The sequence below is a fragment of the Brassica rapa genome, chromosome A06 (genome assembly GCF_000309985.2).
Source record: "Brassica rapa cultivar Chiifu-401-42 chromosome A06, CAAS_Brap_v3.01, whole genome shotgun sequence".
Lineage (NCBI taxonomy): Eukaryota > Viridiplantae > Streptophyta > Magnoliopsida > Brassicales > Brassicaceae > Brassica > Brassica rapa.
Genome location: NC_024800.2, coordinates 7,675,956 through 7,692,155, shown reverse-complemented (window position 1 = coordinate 7,692,155; position 16,200 = coordinate 7,675,956). Strand labels below are relative to the sequence as shown.

Here is a 16,200-nt window from a genome sequence, read left to right as displayed (position 1 = left end):
ATAAGAATTATCTTATTTTTAAAAAAGATAATATTATTAATAAAAATTCGTTTTTGATTATATAATTAATTATATATAAAATTCATTAAGTGTATTATAGATATTAACCGCTCTAACTTTTAACGTGAGAGTTCGATTCCAAAAATTTACTTCGCAAATAATAATATAGTTAATTAAAATTTATTAAAGATAACATTGACTTTAACCAATGAATTTATTATAATTGTTTTATAGTTTATTTTTAAATTTTATAATTAAAAAATATGTTTTAAGATTACAACACAACATACAAGAATTTATCTTATTTTTTAAGAAGTTAATATTATAATAAAAATTCGTTTTTGATTATATAATTAATAATATATAAAATTCATTAAGGATATTATAGATATTAACCGCTCTAACTTTTAACGTGAGAGTTCGATTCCAAAAATTTACTTCGCAAATAATAGTATAGATATAGATTCCTATTTGTCCTTTGTTTTTTTTTTTATGATTTCATTCCTGTTTATAAAACAAAGAAAAAATGTGAAAGGGAAAGAACAGAGTAGTTACACAAAAAAGGAAAGACCATAGTAAAAAAAAGGAAATTTTTAATCTGTCGTCTGTGAGAAAAAGGAAATTATCAATTGTCTTGAAAAGAAAAAAGGAAATTAGTAAACAAAATACTACTAGGTCACCGACTAAAAAGGTTAGATAAATACTAGTCCTTGTGTTATAAATATAAGTCACCCTAGAACAAACCAAGTTCATCGATTCAGTTTCTTTTTCAGAGCGACTATCAAAAAGAAAAAAAAGCGTTTAACTCTGTGTTTTCGACTGACATTTGCTTTCGTAAGTAGTCATGAAACACAGATTATCCCACGAATAGATAACTACCCTGAACCAGACGATGTGGGCATAATCAGAGTCACGACAAGGCTCTTTGGCCAAGATGATAACTCGACGTTCACGGTTCTGTCGCTTGCAAGAGACTTCATCGCGAACGACGAGTGTAAAAGCAAAGAAGACTTGAACTACTTCTTGTTGGAAGCCGGAATCAATGAAGATGTTATCAGTAATGCGATATTGGAGCTAATTGTTTATGTTGATGAGGTAACTTGCCCTGCAAGTATCGAGTACTCTCCTGGATGTGCTTTGAAAGTTCGGTTGGATCTTATTCCTGATTATCTCGATGATGATGATGACACTGAGATTCAAGAAGCTGCTCAAGTCTCGTTTGATGAGACTAGCAGTATCTGGTTTCGACCAGCTAGCAAGCTCGTTGTCAAGTCGCTAACCAGAAAAATATACAACAAGAAGATTAAAAAGGAAAAGAAGAAGATGGTTAGCTTGGAAGAGTGCAGGATCTGTTTGCAAGACTTTAACAATGGAGGAATGGTTGTGACTTTATCATGTGGACATGAGTTTGACGATGAGTGTATCGTAAAGTGGTTTGAGACCAGTCATGTTTGTCCGTTGTGTCGTCTCGAGTTGCCATGTCAAGATGAACTATAGCATGTCAAGATTGTAGGGTTGAACTTCGGTTACTTATTGTAATAAATCAGTGTTAAATATCTTTTTCCATCCGAGATCCTTTTGTTTTGTTGTTTTGAGTGTTCTTTATATAGTATCAACATACCATGTTTTGCAACACCTGGCCAACATCAACATATCTATTCTATTAAAACAGCAGCATGACCAATTGATAAAATGTTGTGTCCAATTTAAAAATATAACTGCAATGAATTGATTAAATAGAGTATATTTTTATTTGTCGTGATATGTTAATAACTGCAACGATCCATGTTTTTTTAACTGCATTGAACTGATTAAATATAATTATTATCTGTAGTGATATAACTGCATGGAACCATATTTTTATAACGGCATCAAACTGAATAACTGCATAGACTATTTGTACACTTCGTAAGTTGGAGTATCTTTACAGTTATATCATTGACATATCTTTTTATAATGATATGTTAATTGTTTCTCATAACTCGGTTAAAAAGTATAAAATGTAATTATTAAATTATACACTTTATATTTGTTAAGAAATACAAACGAAAACACTTATAGTAGTTTTACTTTTTATTTTCACCCCTAATACTACGAAAGAGAATATATATACTCTTTCCGTTCCCAAAAGATCCATGTTTTAGTATTTTCATATTTTTTTAATAAAACATATTAAAACTTAGCTATAAGTGCATAGTTTTTTATAATTTTATAATTTTTCTATTTTTAAACCAATAAGATTTTTAAAAATACAATTAATGTTTTTCAATTTCTCATTATTAGTTGACAAAATTGCATTGAAAATATAGAATATGTATCTTTTTGAAACATTTTTTTATTTAGAATATAGATCTTTTAGGAACAAGGAAAGTACTATTTTCACCGATTATTACATCATAATATCTAACTATAACAAACTTTGATATATTTTTCAAAAATCATTATCACACTACAGTACACATAACTTATATTTCAATCCAAAAAATTGAGACTTATACAATCAGACATTAATTTAATCAAATTTGAAATATTCTACACAAACATTAAGTTTATCGATTAACAAAACACGTGATGTTAAAATACAGTTTAACGGGGTTTAGTGAATTTTTAATTGAAATAAATATTCATATAAACTCATTTAGTACAATAGGTTGTTCAATTAATTTTTTTATATTAAATATGATCTTACTTCAAGTTAGTGAAGACCATATTAACCATATATATGGTTGAAAACTTTAGAAATAAATTTTAAAAATAATTTCTGAAATGTGTATGGCGCAAGTGTATAGTTATGCAACTTTACATATTTAATATAGTTACTAAAAATATTAAATTAAATTAATATTAAACATAAATATGATTAAAAGCTCAAATAGAAAATATTAAGTTTTTCAAAAAAAATTAAAACAAAAAATATACTCATCCTTTCAAAGAGCGGGTTAGAATCTATTAATTATGTTAAAACTGTTTTTTGCTTTTTGATTTTTACACGAGTCTAACAATAATGGTATATAAAATAAATACTATTAAATTAAGAACATGACCTATTCATAGGTGTGGTTTAACTATTTTAATAAAGTTATAAAAAAAAATTATTAATTATCTAAAAAATTATTATACAAAGAAAAACACAGATATAACTAAAAACACAAATATAAAAACTAAAACTTTTAAAAAATATAAAACAAAAATATACCCGCCCTTTTAAGGGCGGGTCAGAATCTAGTAAACTATATATCACAAGCTCTCATACATACTACAACCTTATACACGTACAGACACACACTCTCTCTCTCTCTCTCTCTCTCTCTCTCTCTATATATATATATATATATATATATATACATATGGACATTATAGCAATGACTGAAAGTCTGAAACTAGTCCTTGTTCAGACATAAGTCCAGTCATCATCCTAGAATAGATTACATACATGAGCGCTCTCTTGAGTTAGTTCGGTTGCTGCAATCACCAAAGATAAAGAGACATTACTTTTGGTGGATCATATAGCCATAGATATTTCCAATGTAAGGTGTGAAACACAAACCTGGTTGTAAGAAGTTTGACCAAACATTGAACCTGAAACCCAATTTTGATGATGATGATGAAGATCAGTGGCAAACATGGGTTGATCAAGAGGGATTTGAAAGCAACTACTACTACTAGCTGTTGGATCAAACATTGATGAAGGATCTTGTTGTTGTTGCAAGTTTTTAAATGCCATTTCAGTTTTTATCTCATTCTCTTGATCTTCTTCCATTCCAAGAGTAGTACCAAATGGTGTAGGATACGAATATTCCTCCCCAATTTGTTGTAAACCCAAGAAACCATTTCCTTGTTGTCCTAACAGCTCAAACTGTTGTCCAGGGTTGATGCATTTCTGATCTTCTTGTTTTACAGACTCAAAGAAGCAGTTTGTGTAAACCGGAATCGAACCATCCATCTCTCTGTTTTCAATTCAGTAGAGCATGACTTAGAGAGCATAGTCTGGAAGTGAATAATTTCTATATACTGTAACTTAGGACTCTTACCTATGAGGAATAAAGCTGGAATCACCAGGTAATATTGTTTGCTGGTTATCTTTATCAGGAAGCCAAGACATGGAGTGAGCTTCTTGCATACTATTATTATCTCCCATCGCCAAAGGCAATATCCCGCTGTGAAACTGCAGTTTAAAGGCTTTGACCTGGTTAAGAAGTTGTCCTCATGAAGACAGTGAGTGAGAGAGGGGAAAGAGAACTAATAGTTTTAACCTGTGTTGTTGTACATTCGATTGGCAAAAGCTGGTTCTTTCCGTGATGTTCCTGCAAAGTAAAGGAAACCGTTTTTGTAACTGATGTTCATATGATTGAGTTGAAAGGAAAATAAAAATAACACACCTTGTGAAACTGGATTCTTTCAATAGATTTCCTCAATGATTCTTCCAATAAAGTGAGGTGCTCAGTGTTTTCTATTCTATCAATGTTCGTCCAACAACTGAAATTCATAAGAAGAAAAAGAAGATTCAAATAATGACTGAAACAAGATATCAAGTTAGTTAAAAACTGAAGAAAGTATAATATTTCCACACCTTAGCCTCCTATGACACTCCATAAGCTGAGCTTGGAAAATGGCCACTTGGTTACTTAGACTCTGTCGTGGGGTGGGGGGTAAAAGGTAACAAAAACTTAAGAAAGTCTAACAAAATTCAAGAACTGATGATGGTTGATACATACCTCAATAGTTTGATTCCTGCAGGATAAAGAGAAGACACCATCTCAGAGGCTTATAAATGACAAAAAAATGGTTAGTAGTTATAAGAAGACATAGCAAGTACCTTGCTCCTAAAAACTCAGGTATGTTTATATCATGATCAAGCTTCTTAAAGGTCTTCTTCAATGCCTGTAATTGAGCAAAAACAAATAAGCTCAGAGTTTTGTCAAACAAAACAAAAAAATAAGTTGATGAGAGAGGAAGAAATGCAGTGAGGTTTGTTCTTTACTTCAAGGCTCTCCAGCTTCCTGTTTATGTCAAAAAAACACACACAAAACTTTATTTTAGGAATATTCTATAAACATATTAGATTTCATTCTATAAACATATTAGATTTCATTCTAAAAATGTACGATTTGTTATGTGTCAAATTATTTGACGTATCCAAACTTTTATGCAGAATATAGTGACTTTTTACTTTATCTACCCTTGCATTAATAGTTATGATCGAGAGCAATTGTATATCAAAACAATGATAAACAATTTGCTTAATTTGTGTGCAATCCTCTAAAACATCAACTAAATAAAAGACATAGGGAGTAATGACTAAATCTATGAGTAATTAATGTGTTAATGGCAAAAGATGTAATAAAATACATAAAAAGGAGTTAATAAATATATGCGGAATTATTATTTGAAAGACAAATAATGATGTAATTAGGATGGGTGAAGAAAATGTAAAAGCTGTAATAAAATATTTTAAACATGTAACTTTTGTACTTCTATTTTAATAATATATATATATAAAGTTTAAAAATAATTAAAAAGTGATTCAAAATATATGAATAAGTAAATATATGTACTATGAATAATTACAGAAAATACATTTGAGATTATGTGGTGAAATGGTTATCTATATTTTAGGAATAATCTAAAAACACATTAGATTACCTTCTAAAATGTATATTTTGTCTAAAAATAAATAAATTATTTAGAATAGCGAATTATTAACCATTTGATTAACATAATAAAAAAGAGTCAGTAAATCAATTATTAATTATTTGGAATAACGAATTATGTAATTTTTATGCTTGTTTTAAACGAAAAAAAGAATTAATGATGAAATCTATGAGTAGTTAATAACTTAATATGTTAATGACAAAAACTAGAATAAAATATATAAAAAGAGAATTCATAAATATATGTCAAATTATTATGGTAAAGACTATTAGTGAAGTAGTTAAGATGATTGAAAAATGTAAAAACTGTAATAAAACAACTTAAAATTGGTAAATTGTGTTTTGTATTTCTGTTTTAATAAGATAAAATATTTAAAGCTTAAAAATTATTACAAATTATGGATAAGTAAGTATTTTTATTATGAATAATTACAGAATCTACATATGAGATTATGTGGTGTACTGGTTATCTATATTTTAGGAATATTCTATAAACATATTAGATTGCCTTCTAAAATGAATAGTTTGTTTAAATATAAATTAATTCGTTCAAACAGCGAATTATAAACCGTTTGATTTAAATATTTAAATTTTAGTGAGTAGTCGAAATATTAATTAGTTAGAATAACGAACTAGGTAAAACAATTTCTGTTTTTTTCAATGATAAAAATAATTAATGATGAAATCTATGAATAGTTAATATGTTAATGACAAAACTGAAATAAATACATAAAAGAGAGTTAATAAATATCTGCCAAAATTAGTATGGTAAATACAATTAATAACTAGTTAAAAACCGCAATAAAACATTTTAAAACCGGTAAATTTTAATTTGTACTTGTTTTTAATAAGATAGAAGATAAATAGATGTCTTTAATTTCAACGTGTGTCTTTATGATTTCATAGCTATTGCAAAACGCAAAGATAAAGAAAGTGAAAACGGAAATTGTTAATCTCTTATTTGTTAAAAAAAAGAGAAATGTTTACTCGTCTTAAAAAGAAAGGAAATTGCTAGGTTATACTGAAAAATACAGTTCTGTCACCGACTAAAAAGATCTAATAAACATAGGGGCGACTTAACAATATAAAGGATTCTTGGGCGAAATTTTTTTATAGTTCTCTATAATTAATTAATTTTAATTTTATCATCATAATATTATTAAAGTATATAAAACTTATCTAAAATTATTAATTTATTTGTATTTTGTAAATATAAAAAAAAACAGACTATTATGTCTTTTAAATATTGTGTAAATATGAGATTGTAAGTGGAAAAAGAAAAGTTAGACCCTTGCTGTCATAAAAAAAAAAAAAAAATCTGGGTCCTTTATAGTACTAAATTTGCTTGATTTTAGGTGGGCCCGTGCGATTCCACTGTTTGCCCTCCTACCTAAGCATTGGAGAAACAGTCTGGTCCTTGTGTTATAAATATAAGTAACCCTGTAGGCTAGAGCAAATCAGCAACAACAAAAAGCTTTTAACTCTCTTTCGCCTACTGATATTGCTTCCGTAAGTAGTCATGAAACACAAACTATCCCACGAAATCGATAACTACCCTGAATCAGACGATGCGGGCACACTCAGAGTCACGGCTAAGATCTTTGGCCAAGATGATAACTCGACATTCACGACTCTGTCCCTTGCCAAAGACTTCTTAGATGATGAGAACGAAGAGTGTAAAAGCAAAGAAGACTTGAACTACTTCTTGTTGGAAGCCGGAATCACCGAAGATGTTATCTATAATGCGATATTGGAGCTAATTGTTTATGTTGATGAGGTAACATGCCCTGAAAGTATCGAGTACTCTCCTGGCTGTGCTTTGAAAGTTCAGTTGGATCTTGTTCCTGATCATCTCGATGATGATGATGATGACTCTGAGATTCAAGAAGCTGCTCAAGTCTCGTTTGATGATACTAGCAATATCCGGTTTCGACCAGCTAGCAAGCTCGTGGTCAAGTCGCTACCCAGGAAAGTATACAAGAAGAAGAACGAGAACAAGAAGATGGTTAGCTTGGAAGAGTGCAGGATTTGTTTGCAAGAGTTTAGCAATGGAGGAATGGTTGTGACTTTATCATGTGGACATGAGTTTGACGATGAGTGTATCGTAAAGTGGTTTGAGACCAGTCATGTTTGTCCATTGTGTCGTCTCGAGTTACCTTGTCAAGATGATGAACTATAGCATGTCAAGATTGTTGGGTTGAACTCCGATTGCTTATTGTAATACATCATTGTTTAAATATCATTTAAATCTGATATTGTTGTTTTGTTACTTCAGAGTATGTTTTTATGTAGTATCAACATACCATCTTTTGTTGTCTCAAACACCTGGCCAACATCAACATAGGAACAATATATAATCATTATCATTTATACAAAATATAAGGTTCCTAGACAACATCTTTTACATGCAAAATGCCTAAAACTCCCCTGAGTACATGATACAAGCTCTCATACATACTAACACATTATACAGGTACACACTCTATTATACATTCAAACTAGTCCTTCTTAAGATGTAAGTCCAATCATCATCTATAGAATAGATTACAAACTTGAGCCCTCTCTTGAGTTAGTTTGGTTGCTGCAATCACCAAGGATACATAGACATGTTCATTTTAGTGGATCATATATCTAGATAGTTTCAATGGAAGGTGTGAAAAACGCAAAACCTGGTTGTAAGAAGTTTGACCCAAACATTGAATCTGAAACCCAATTTTGATGATGATGATCAGTGGCAAACATGGGTTGATCATGAGGGATTTGAAAGCAACTACTACTACTAGCTGTTGGATCAAACATTGATGAAGGATCTTTTTGTTGTTGCAAGTTGTTCAATTCCATTTCAGTTTTTCTCTCCTCTTGACCTTCTTCCATTCCAAGAGTAGTACCAAATGTGTAGGATACAAATATTCTTCCCCAATATATTCGAAACCCAAACAACCATCTCCTTGCTGTTCAAACTGCTCAAATTTTTGTCCAGGTTTGTTGCATTTCTGATCTTCTTGTTTTACAGACTCAAAGAAGCAGTCTGAGTAAACAGTAAACGAACCATCAATCTCTTTGTTTTCAGTTCAAGCATGACTTGAGAGAGCATTTTTGGAAGTGAATAGTAACTATATACTGTGACTTGAACTCTTACCTATTAGGAAGAAAGCTGAAATCACCATGTAATATTGTTTGCTGGTTACTGTTATCAGGAAGCCAAGTCATGGAGTGAGCTTCTTGCATGGCATTATTACCTCCCATCACCAAGGGCAACTGTATCCTGCTTTGAAACTGCAGTTTTAAAGCTTTGGTCTTGTTCAGAAATTGTCCTCATGAAGACAGAGAGTGTGTGAGAATATAAAGGTCTCACATCGAGGATTTGAGTGGGACATAAATAATATATAAATGACTTGAACCAATCCACCTACTGCCAATTGGTTTAGGTTGGAAGCCCAAAAAAGTGAGAGATGGGGAGAGAGAACAAATGGTTTTAACCTGTGTGGTTATACATTCTATTGGCAAAAGTTGGTTCTTTCCATAATGTTCCTGCAAAGTGAAGAAACCCACTGATGCTCATATGATTGAGTTGAAAGGAGACTAAATTTTATACACCTTGTGAAATTGTACTTTTTCAATAGATTTCCTCAATATGATTCTTCCAAAAAAGTGAGGTGCTCAGCGTTTTCTATTTTATTGATGTTTGTCCAACAACTGAAAACAGCCACCATAAGAAGAAGAAGACTCAAATATGACTGAAACTAGATTTCAAGATAGTTGAAAAACTAAAGAAAGTATAATATTTTCACACCTTAGGCCTTAGACTCCTATGAAACTCCATAAGCTGAGCTTGGAAAATGGCTACGTGGTTACTTCGACCCTGTCGCGGTGGTAAAGGTAACAAAAACTTTAGCAATCTGACTCAGAGAGCTTTAAAAGTATCTAACAAAATTCAAGAAACCATGATGGTTGATACATACCTTGATAGTTTGATTCCTGCAACATAAAGAGAAGACACCATATCAGAGGCTTATTAACGACAAAAGTATGGTATATGAAGTCATAGCAAGTACCTTGCTCCTAAAAACTCATGTATGTTTACATCATGATCAAGCTTCTTAAAAGTCTTCTTTAATGCCTGCAGTGGAGAAAATAGAATTAGGCTCAGATATGAAACAAAAACGTTCATGTGAAAGGAAGTAATAGGTTTATTCTTTACTTCAAGGCTCTCCAGCTTCCTGTTATGTCAAAAAACCCAACACTTTATTTTAGTTCAATAACATAAATTACATGATAGGGTTGAGAGTAATCATGGTTCCTACCTAACTCTTTATGGTTTTTAATGAAAGTTCGTGTTAAAAAAAAAAGGGTTGAGAGTAATCTATAGTTACATAATAATGCTTATGTACCTTTTTGTCCTTTCTTATGGAGTTATTTGAGCAAACTAAGAAATAACCTCTTCAATGCATTTATATCATTTATATTTCAATTTGTTTTTTGTTTTTATGATTTCACTAGGTGTTTTGCCCGCATATGCGGGCTTAATCGTTTTACAAATATTTACTAGTTTATTTTTTATTAATTCAAAACCCAGCATAATAACTTATTATTTATGTTTTCGAAAAAATTAAATCAAACATATATATATATATATATATGAAAAAAATCTAATTAAATATATATGTTTAATTAAAATTTATTAAAGATAACATTGACTTTAACCACTGAATTTATTATAATTGTTTAATAGTTTATTTTTAAATTTTATAATTGAAAAATATGTTTTAAGATAACAACACAATATATAAGAATTATCTTATTTTTAAAAAAGATAATATTATTAATAAAAATTCGTTTTTGATTATATAATTAATTATATATAAAATTCATTAAGTGTATTATAGATATTAACCGCTCTAACTTTTAACGTGAGAGCTCGATTCCAATAATTTACTTCGCAAATAATAATATAGTTAATTAAAATTTATTAAAGATAACATTGACTTTAACCACTGAATTTATTATAATTGTTTTATAGTTTATTTTTAAATTTTATAATTGAAAAATATGTTTTAAGATAACAACACAATATACAAGAATTTATCTTATTTTTTAAGAAGTTAATATTATAATAAAAATTCGTTTTTGATTATATAATTAATAATATATAAAATTCATTAAGGGTATTATAGATATTAACTGCTCTAACTTTTAACGTGAGAGTTCGATTCCAAAAATTTACTTCGCAAATAATTGTATAGATATAGATTCCTATTTGTCCTTTGTTTTTTTTTTTTTATGATTTCATTCCTGTTTACCTTGAAAAGAAAAAAGGAAATTAGTAAACAAAATACTACTAGGTCACCGACTAAAAAGGTTAGATGAATACTAGTCCTTGTGTTATAAATATAAGTCACCCTAGAACAAACCAAGTTCATCGATTCAGTTTCTTTTTTCAGAGCGACTATCAAAAAGAAAAAAAAGCGTTTAACTCTGTGTTTTCGACTGACATTTGCTTTCGTAAGTAGTCATGAAACACAGATTATCCCACGAAATAGATAACTACCCTGAACCAGACGATGTGGGCATAATCAGAGTCACGGCAAGGCTCTTTGGCCAAGATGATAACTCGACGTTCACGGTTCTGTCGCTTGCAAGAGACTTCATCGCGAACGACGAGTGTAAAAGCAAAGAAGACTTGAACTACTTCTTGTTGGAAGCCGGAATCAATGAAGATGTTATCAGTAATGCGATATTGGAGCTAATTGTTTATGTTGATGAGGTAACTTGCCCTGCAAGTATCGAGTACTCTCCTGGATGTGCTTTGAAAGTTCGGTTGGATCTTATTCCTGATTATCTCGATGATGATGATGACACTGTGATGAGGACCTAAAGTCAGTAGCTGGACCACCAACTCATGAGATCAACCATACAAGCTACATTGGAGCCAGCAGCGACATAGGTGCACTCAAAGAAGGATATCTTTAATTTGCAACCATAAGGAATTTAACCGTGAAACCAGTTTCTATAGATTCTCAACTCAACCAGAGCACGCAGCGAATTGGTTTCATACCAAAAAGAGTAATGGTTTAGGAGATATGCCAGTTACAAGTCAGACTATCTACACTACATCCGAATTGGTTCTAATTAAGGAAAGTAATTCTTTGCTTAAGGAGTGTGCAACTCAAACTCACGTGTGGAAACCAGGAGATTATTCATTACATCTAAGAGCAGTGGGAGAGTTTCTACCATGCACCAGCAGCCACATGATCAAGATGAATCCCTTATTTGTCAACTTACCTTACATGGATGCATTCACACTTGGAGTTATTGAGACCAACGGCTCTTTCCCCTTCTCTTCAGGCACGACTTAGAGACTATCCAGACATCAAAGGAGATCCCAAGGATGCATTTCTTTCTTCCCAAACTCACAAGATACAAGGAGAGAAGAAAACTTCCATACATGGACAGATTCTGCACCAACTTAGTCCAACGGCTAGTTTTTCACTTATTATTTCTTTCCAAGTTATTCCTTTAGGCATTTGTGTTCTTTTCTATTTAAACTGAGCTAAGTCTCATTTGTAAAGCACCCTTGCACGAAATTAATAAAGTATTATTCAGTTTACAAAGTTTGTCTTTGTTTTGTTCAATTAGTCTTTAGGTGGATTCCTTTAGATTTCTTGTCCGTTTGCTTGTCTCCTTAGTTTGTGGATTCATTCTAGGATACAAGTGTAGGTCTCTGTCTTTGTGTGGATTCACATAGGCTCAGGCTTCTGGTCTTATCAAAGGGATATTTCCGCAACCCTTTGTGGCGACAATCGACCCATTCAAGCTTGACAACTCTTGTTGCCTTGTGATCTAGCCTTTGTTAGCTTAGGCTTGTATCATTTTTTGGTATCAGAGCTTCAAAAGCTCCTATCTATCAGGTTATATCTATCCTTGTCTCTATTCATTTGCATTTGTTTATTTGTTTCATCTCTTTTGCATTTGTTTCATTTATAAAATCATATAAAAAAAACAACCATAAAAATTGTTTGCAATTTCTGTCCATTTTTGCATTTGCTTGTTCTTGGTGTTAAAACCAGGGAGGCACGACAAAGATGACCATTTACTTTCTTTGATTCATATAAATTTGAAAAGCCAAAAGAAATCGTGTTTGCATTAGTTGTTTCCTTAGTTTCCATTTCGGTTTATTCACTTACTATAAAAAAAAAGGTCAATTTTGTTTCTTGCTTCTTTTAAATTCTAAAAATTATAAAACCAGAATAAAAAGTTAATTTCATTGTCTTAGTTTATATATTTCGTGTTTCCATTAAAAAAAAAAGTGAATTCTTTTTCATTTGTTTTAATTTTCCAAAAAAAAAAAATAAATAAATAAAATAAAAACAAGGAGATACTAAGTTTCCATTTTTCTTTGTTCTTTCTTATTCTTCTTTCCTTTCTTTTGCTAAGCCACGACTTAATTCCTTTTTCTTCTGTTTGTGCAAGGCAAACTCTGAGAAAAGATAGAGAAGACGCCAATGGAGGATTACTCAGAAGAAGAGGCTGAAGAATACAACACGTCTGAGGTAGATTGGGGAGAAGAAGCTGACCAGGATTGTTGGGACGATGGAGATGACCACACTGAAGGTCAATGGTGCGCAGACTCTGTTCCAGAGTATGTCCCAAACGATGAACAAGAATACCCAGAGGTGGAACCAGAATCAATGGACCGGTATTCAACTTGCTATGGTCCCAAATCCCAACTCATCTATGAGGATAGTTCTGAAGGGAAATATTATTCTCAAGCGTGTCCTAGAAGAGAAAAGACCACCGTGGCTGCACCATCAAGATCTTATCATGGGAGTCTATCAAGACATGCTCACAGCAAGCCATGGAACTACAATGGAGATCAGTTTTATCAGAATCGCTTGGCTGCACCATCTATACATTTTTCTGGTCATAAGCAAGGACCAAGTGCATATCTAAGGTGGGAGGACGACATGGAGCAATGGTTTATAGCTTGGAGAATTCCAGAGAAGCTAAAGCTAACTTATGCGAAGGATACCTTAACCGGAGAGGCATACAATTGGTGGAGTCAGCTAGATGCTGATAGGATCTATTTCAATGATCCGGCTTTTACTTGGAAAGAGGTTAAGATGCTCATGTATAGTGAGTTTGTGAAGAAGGCAAAATACATTCAGAAGGTGTCCACAAGGAGATTAATAAAGCACCAAGTCTTGCAACCCACAGTTCAGAGAGAAGTTGTTTCCCAAAGACAAAGTTCAAGGCCAGTGCATCCACCTCAAGTCAAACGAAACCAAGGTGAGCACTCTAACTCTTTAAAACCATCTGAGGTTATTTGTTATAGGTGTCAAGGCAAGGGCCATCTAGCAAAGGAGTGTCCCACAAAACGAGTTGTGAAGTCAGTACTATCTGAAGCAAAAGAAACAAACTTGGAGGTAAGTGATTCCGATACTAGAATTGATGATTCCTTTTCTAGAATGGATAAACATATGGATGATCTTATCAACTTGATTAAAGCTAGATCTACTTCTGTTTCTAGTAATTCCATGACTGTCTTAACACACTTGTCTAGCGCCCAAAAGGTTGAAAGTATTTCAGGTACTAACATAGAAATCAAGGAACAAGAACCCAACCTTGCTGCGCAATCAAGTCCAACACTTGATAAGGTGATTTCTGAACTTAAAGTGAATAATATTACTTATCAAAACACTGGTATGATGCACTTGCACTCTGTCCAGAATGTTGATGAAGGTCTAGGTAATGAGGAGGCACGTACAGAAGCTAAACAACAAGAGAATAATGAGCAATCTACCCTAGAGACCTCTACACCAGCTGATCATGCTTTAGAGGTAGTAAATACCAAAGCTGAATCAATGCAAGATAACCAGGTAAGTGAAGCTCTAAATCTTACTCAATATTATTTTTTTGAATCGTCCACTTCAAGTATGAAACACTTGCTCTTGCCCATAAGTGATGATTCAGATATAGGTACAATGGAGAAGCATCCAGAACCAAACTCACAACCTTACACCCAAGCAGTGGTCAATGGAGAAACCAATTGTGAAATAGGAGATTTCGAAAAGGAGACCATGATCCTTCCAAGGGAAATCATAGACCGACCATGGAAAGGGGGCATAGCTTCCCTACTGATCAAAGAAGAACCACCAGTTGGACAATGCATCACAAAACCGTGCATATACCAGGGTAAGACCATAGCCTCCCAAATTAGAATGAAACCTAACTTGCTCTATCTTGGTGCAGGTAAATTGGTTTTGAGGACAAAACCTTTTGAAGAGGGAGGGAATGATGAGGACCTAAAGTCAGTAGCTGGACCACCAACTCATGAGATCAACCATACAAGCTACATTGGAGCCAGCAGCGACATAGGTGCACTCAAAGAAGGATATCTTTGCAACCATAAGGAATTTAACCGTGAAACCAGTTTCTATAGATTCTCAACTCAACCAGAGCACGCAGCGAATTGGTTTCATACCAAAAAGAGTAATGGTTTAGGAGATATGCCAGTTACAAGTCAGACTATCTACACTACATCCGAATTGGTTCTAATTAAGGAAAGTAATTCTTTGCTTAAGGAGTGTGCAACTCAAACTCACGTGTGGAAACCAGGAGATTATTCATTACATCTAAGAGCAGTGGGAGAGTTTCTACCATGCACCAGCAGCCACATGATCAAGATGAATCCCTTATTTGTCAACTTACCTTACATGGATGCATTCACACTTGGAGTTATTGAGACCAACGGCTCTTTCCCCTTCTCTTCAGGCACGACTTAGAGACTATCCAGACATCAAAGGAGATCCCAAGGATGCATTTCTTTCTTCCCAAACTCACAAGATACAAGGAGAGAAGAAAACTTCCATACATGGACAGATTCTGCACCAACTTAGTCCAACGGCTAGTTTTTCACTTATTATTTCTTTCCAAGTTATTCCTTTAGGCATTTGTGTTCTTTTCTATTTAAACTGAGCTAAGTCTCATTTGTAAAGCACCCTTGCACGAAATTAATAAAGTATTATTCAGTTTACAAAGTTTGTCTTTGTTTTGTTCAATTAGTCTTTAGGTGGATTCCTTTAGATTTCTTGTCCGTTTGCTTGTCTCCTTAGTTTGTGGATTCATTCTAGGATACAAGTGTAGGTCTCTGTCTTTGTGTGGATTCACATAGGCTCAGGCTTCTGGTCTTATCAAAGGGATATTTCCGCAACCCTTTGTGGCGACAATCGACCCATTCAAGCTTGACAACTCTAGTTGCCTTGTGATCTAGCCTTTGTTAGCTTAGGCTTGTATCACACTGAGATTCAAGAAGCTGCTCAAGTCTCGTTTGATGAGAATAACAGTATCTGGTTTCGACCAGCTAGCAAGCTCATTGTCAAGTCGCTAACCAGAAAAATATACAACAAGAAGATTAAAAAGGAAAAGAAGAAGATGGTTAGCTTGGAAGAGTGCAGGATCTGTTTGCAAGACTTTAACAATGGAGGAATGGTTGTGACTTTATCATGTGGACATGAGTTTGACGATGAGTGTATCGTAAAGTGGTTTGAGA

The 16,200-nt window shown here is 32.7% G+C and overlaps 5 protein-coding genes across 5 annotated transcripts; 4 read left to right on the top strand and 1 right to left on the bottom strand.

Annotated features, from left to right (window-relative positions):
* Window positions 1-934: 934 nt before the first annotated feature.
* Window positions 935-1,497, top strand: LOC117125934 (E3 ubiquitin-protein ligase RNF181-like). Its single transcript, XM_033272912.1, has 2 exons — window positions 935-947; window positions 1,034-1,497. Exons 1-2 carry the CDS (start codon window positions 935-937, stop codon window positions 1,495-1,497), a joined length of 477 nt encoding a protein of 158 aa, XP_033128803.1.
* Window positions 1,498-1,775: 278 nt separating this feature from the next.
* On the bottom strand, window positions 1,776-7,172 carry LOC117125933 (agamous-like MADS-box protein AGL65). Its single transcript, XM_033272911.1, has 10 exons — window positions 7,134-7,172; window positions 4,982-5,047; window positions 4,817-4,881; window positions 4,716-4,731; window positions 4,571-4,632; window positions 4,380-4,476; window positions 4,254-4,304; window positions 4,032-4,165; window positions 3,548-3,947; window positions 1,776-3,462 (listed from the first exon to the last, which is right to left on the bottom strand). The coding sequence occupies exons 1-10, from the start codon at window positions 7,170-7,172 to the stop codon at window positions 3,451-3,453; spliced, it is 942 nt and encodes a 313-aa protein (XP_033128802.1). The 3' UTR covers window positions 1,776-3,450.
* LOC117125803 (RING-H2 finger protein ATL79-like) lies at window positions 4,881-8,990 on the top strand. Its single transcript, XM_033272258.1, has one exon. The coding sequence runs from the start codon at window positions 7,171-7,173 to the stop codon at window positions 7,828-7,830; it is 660 nt and encodes a 219-aa protein (XP_033128149.1). The 5' UTR covers window positions 4,881-7,170; the 3' UTR covers window positions 7,831-8,990.
* Window positions 8,991-10,665: 1,675 nt separating this feature from the next.
* On the top strand, window positions 10,666-15,924 carry LOC117125797. The gene is made up of 2 exons (XM_033272221.1): window positions 10,666-14,305; window positions 14,378-15,924. Exons 1-2 carry the CDS (start codon window positions 13,154-13,156, stop codon window positions 15,431-15,433), a joined length of 2,208 nt encoding a protein of 735 aa, XP_033128112.1. The 5' UTR covers window positions 10,666-13,153; the 3' UTR covers window positions 15,434-15,924.
* On the top strand, window positions 11,164-11,526 carry LOC117125932. The gene has a single exon (XM_033272910.1). It carries the CDS (start codon window positions 11,164-11,166, stop codon window positions 11,524-11,526), a length of 363 nt encoding a protein of 120 aa, XP_033128801.1.
* Window positions 15,925-16,200: the final 276 nt, after the last annotated feature.

What these genes read in the sequence shown, in the direction of transcription:
- LOC117125803 (XM_033272258.1), top strand. Translation starts at nt 7,171, where the DNA reads ATGAAACACAAACTATCCCACGAAATCGATAACTACCCTGAATCAGAC.
- LOC117125933 (XM_033272911.1), bottom strand. Translation starts at nt 7,172, where the DNA reads ATGACTACTTACGGAAGCAATATCAGTAGGCGAAAGAGA. An exon ending in GGAAGCTGGAGAGCCTTGAA is followed by an intron (nt 4,882 to 4,981) that starts GTAAAGAACAAA and finishes GCTCAATTACAG; the next exon opens with GCATTGAAGAAGACCTTTAA. An exon ending in GAGTGTCATAGGAGGCTAAG is followed by an intron (nt 4,477 to 4,570) that starts GTGTGGAAATAT and finishes TATGAATTTCAG; the next exon opens with TTGTTGGACGAACATTGATA.
- LOC117125932 (XM_033272910.1), top strand. Translation starts at nt 11,164, where the DNA reads ATGAAACACAGATTATCCCACGAAATAGATAACTACCCTGAACCAGAC.
- LOC117125797 (XM_033272221.1), top strand. Translation starts at nt 13,154, where the DNA reads ATGGAGGATTACTCAGAAGAAGAGGCTGAAGAATACAACACGTCTGAG. An exon ending in CAAGTCCAACACTTGATAAG is followed by an intron (nt 14,306 to 14,377) that starts GTGATTTCTGAA and finishes CACTCTGTCCAG; the next exon opens with AATGTTGATGAAGGTCTAGG.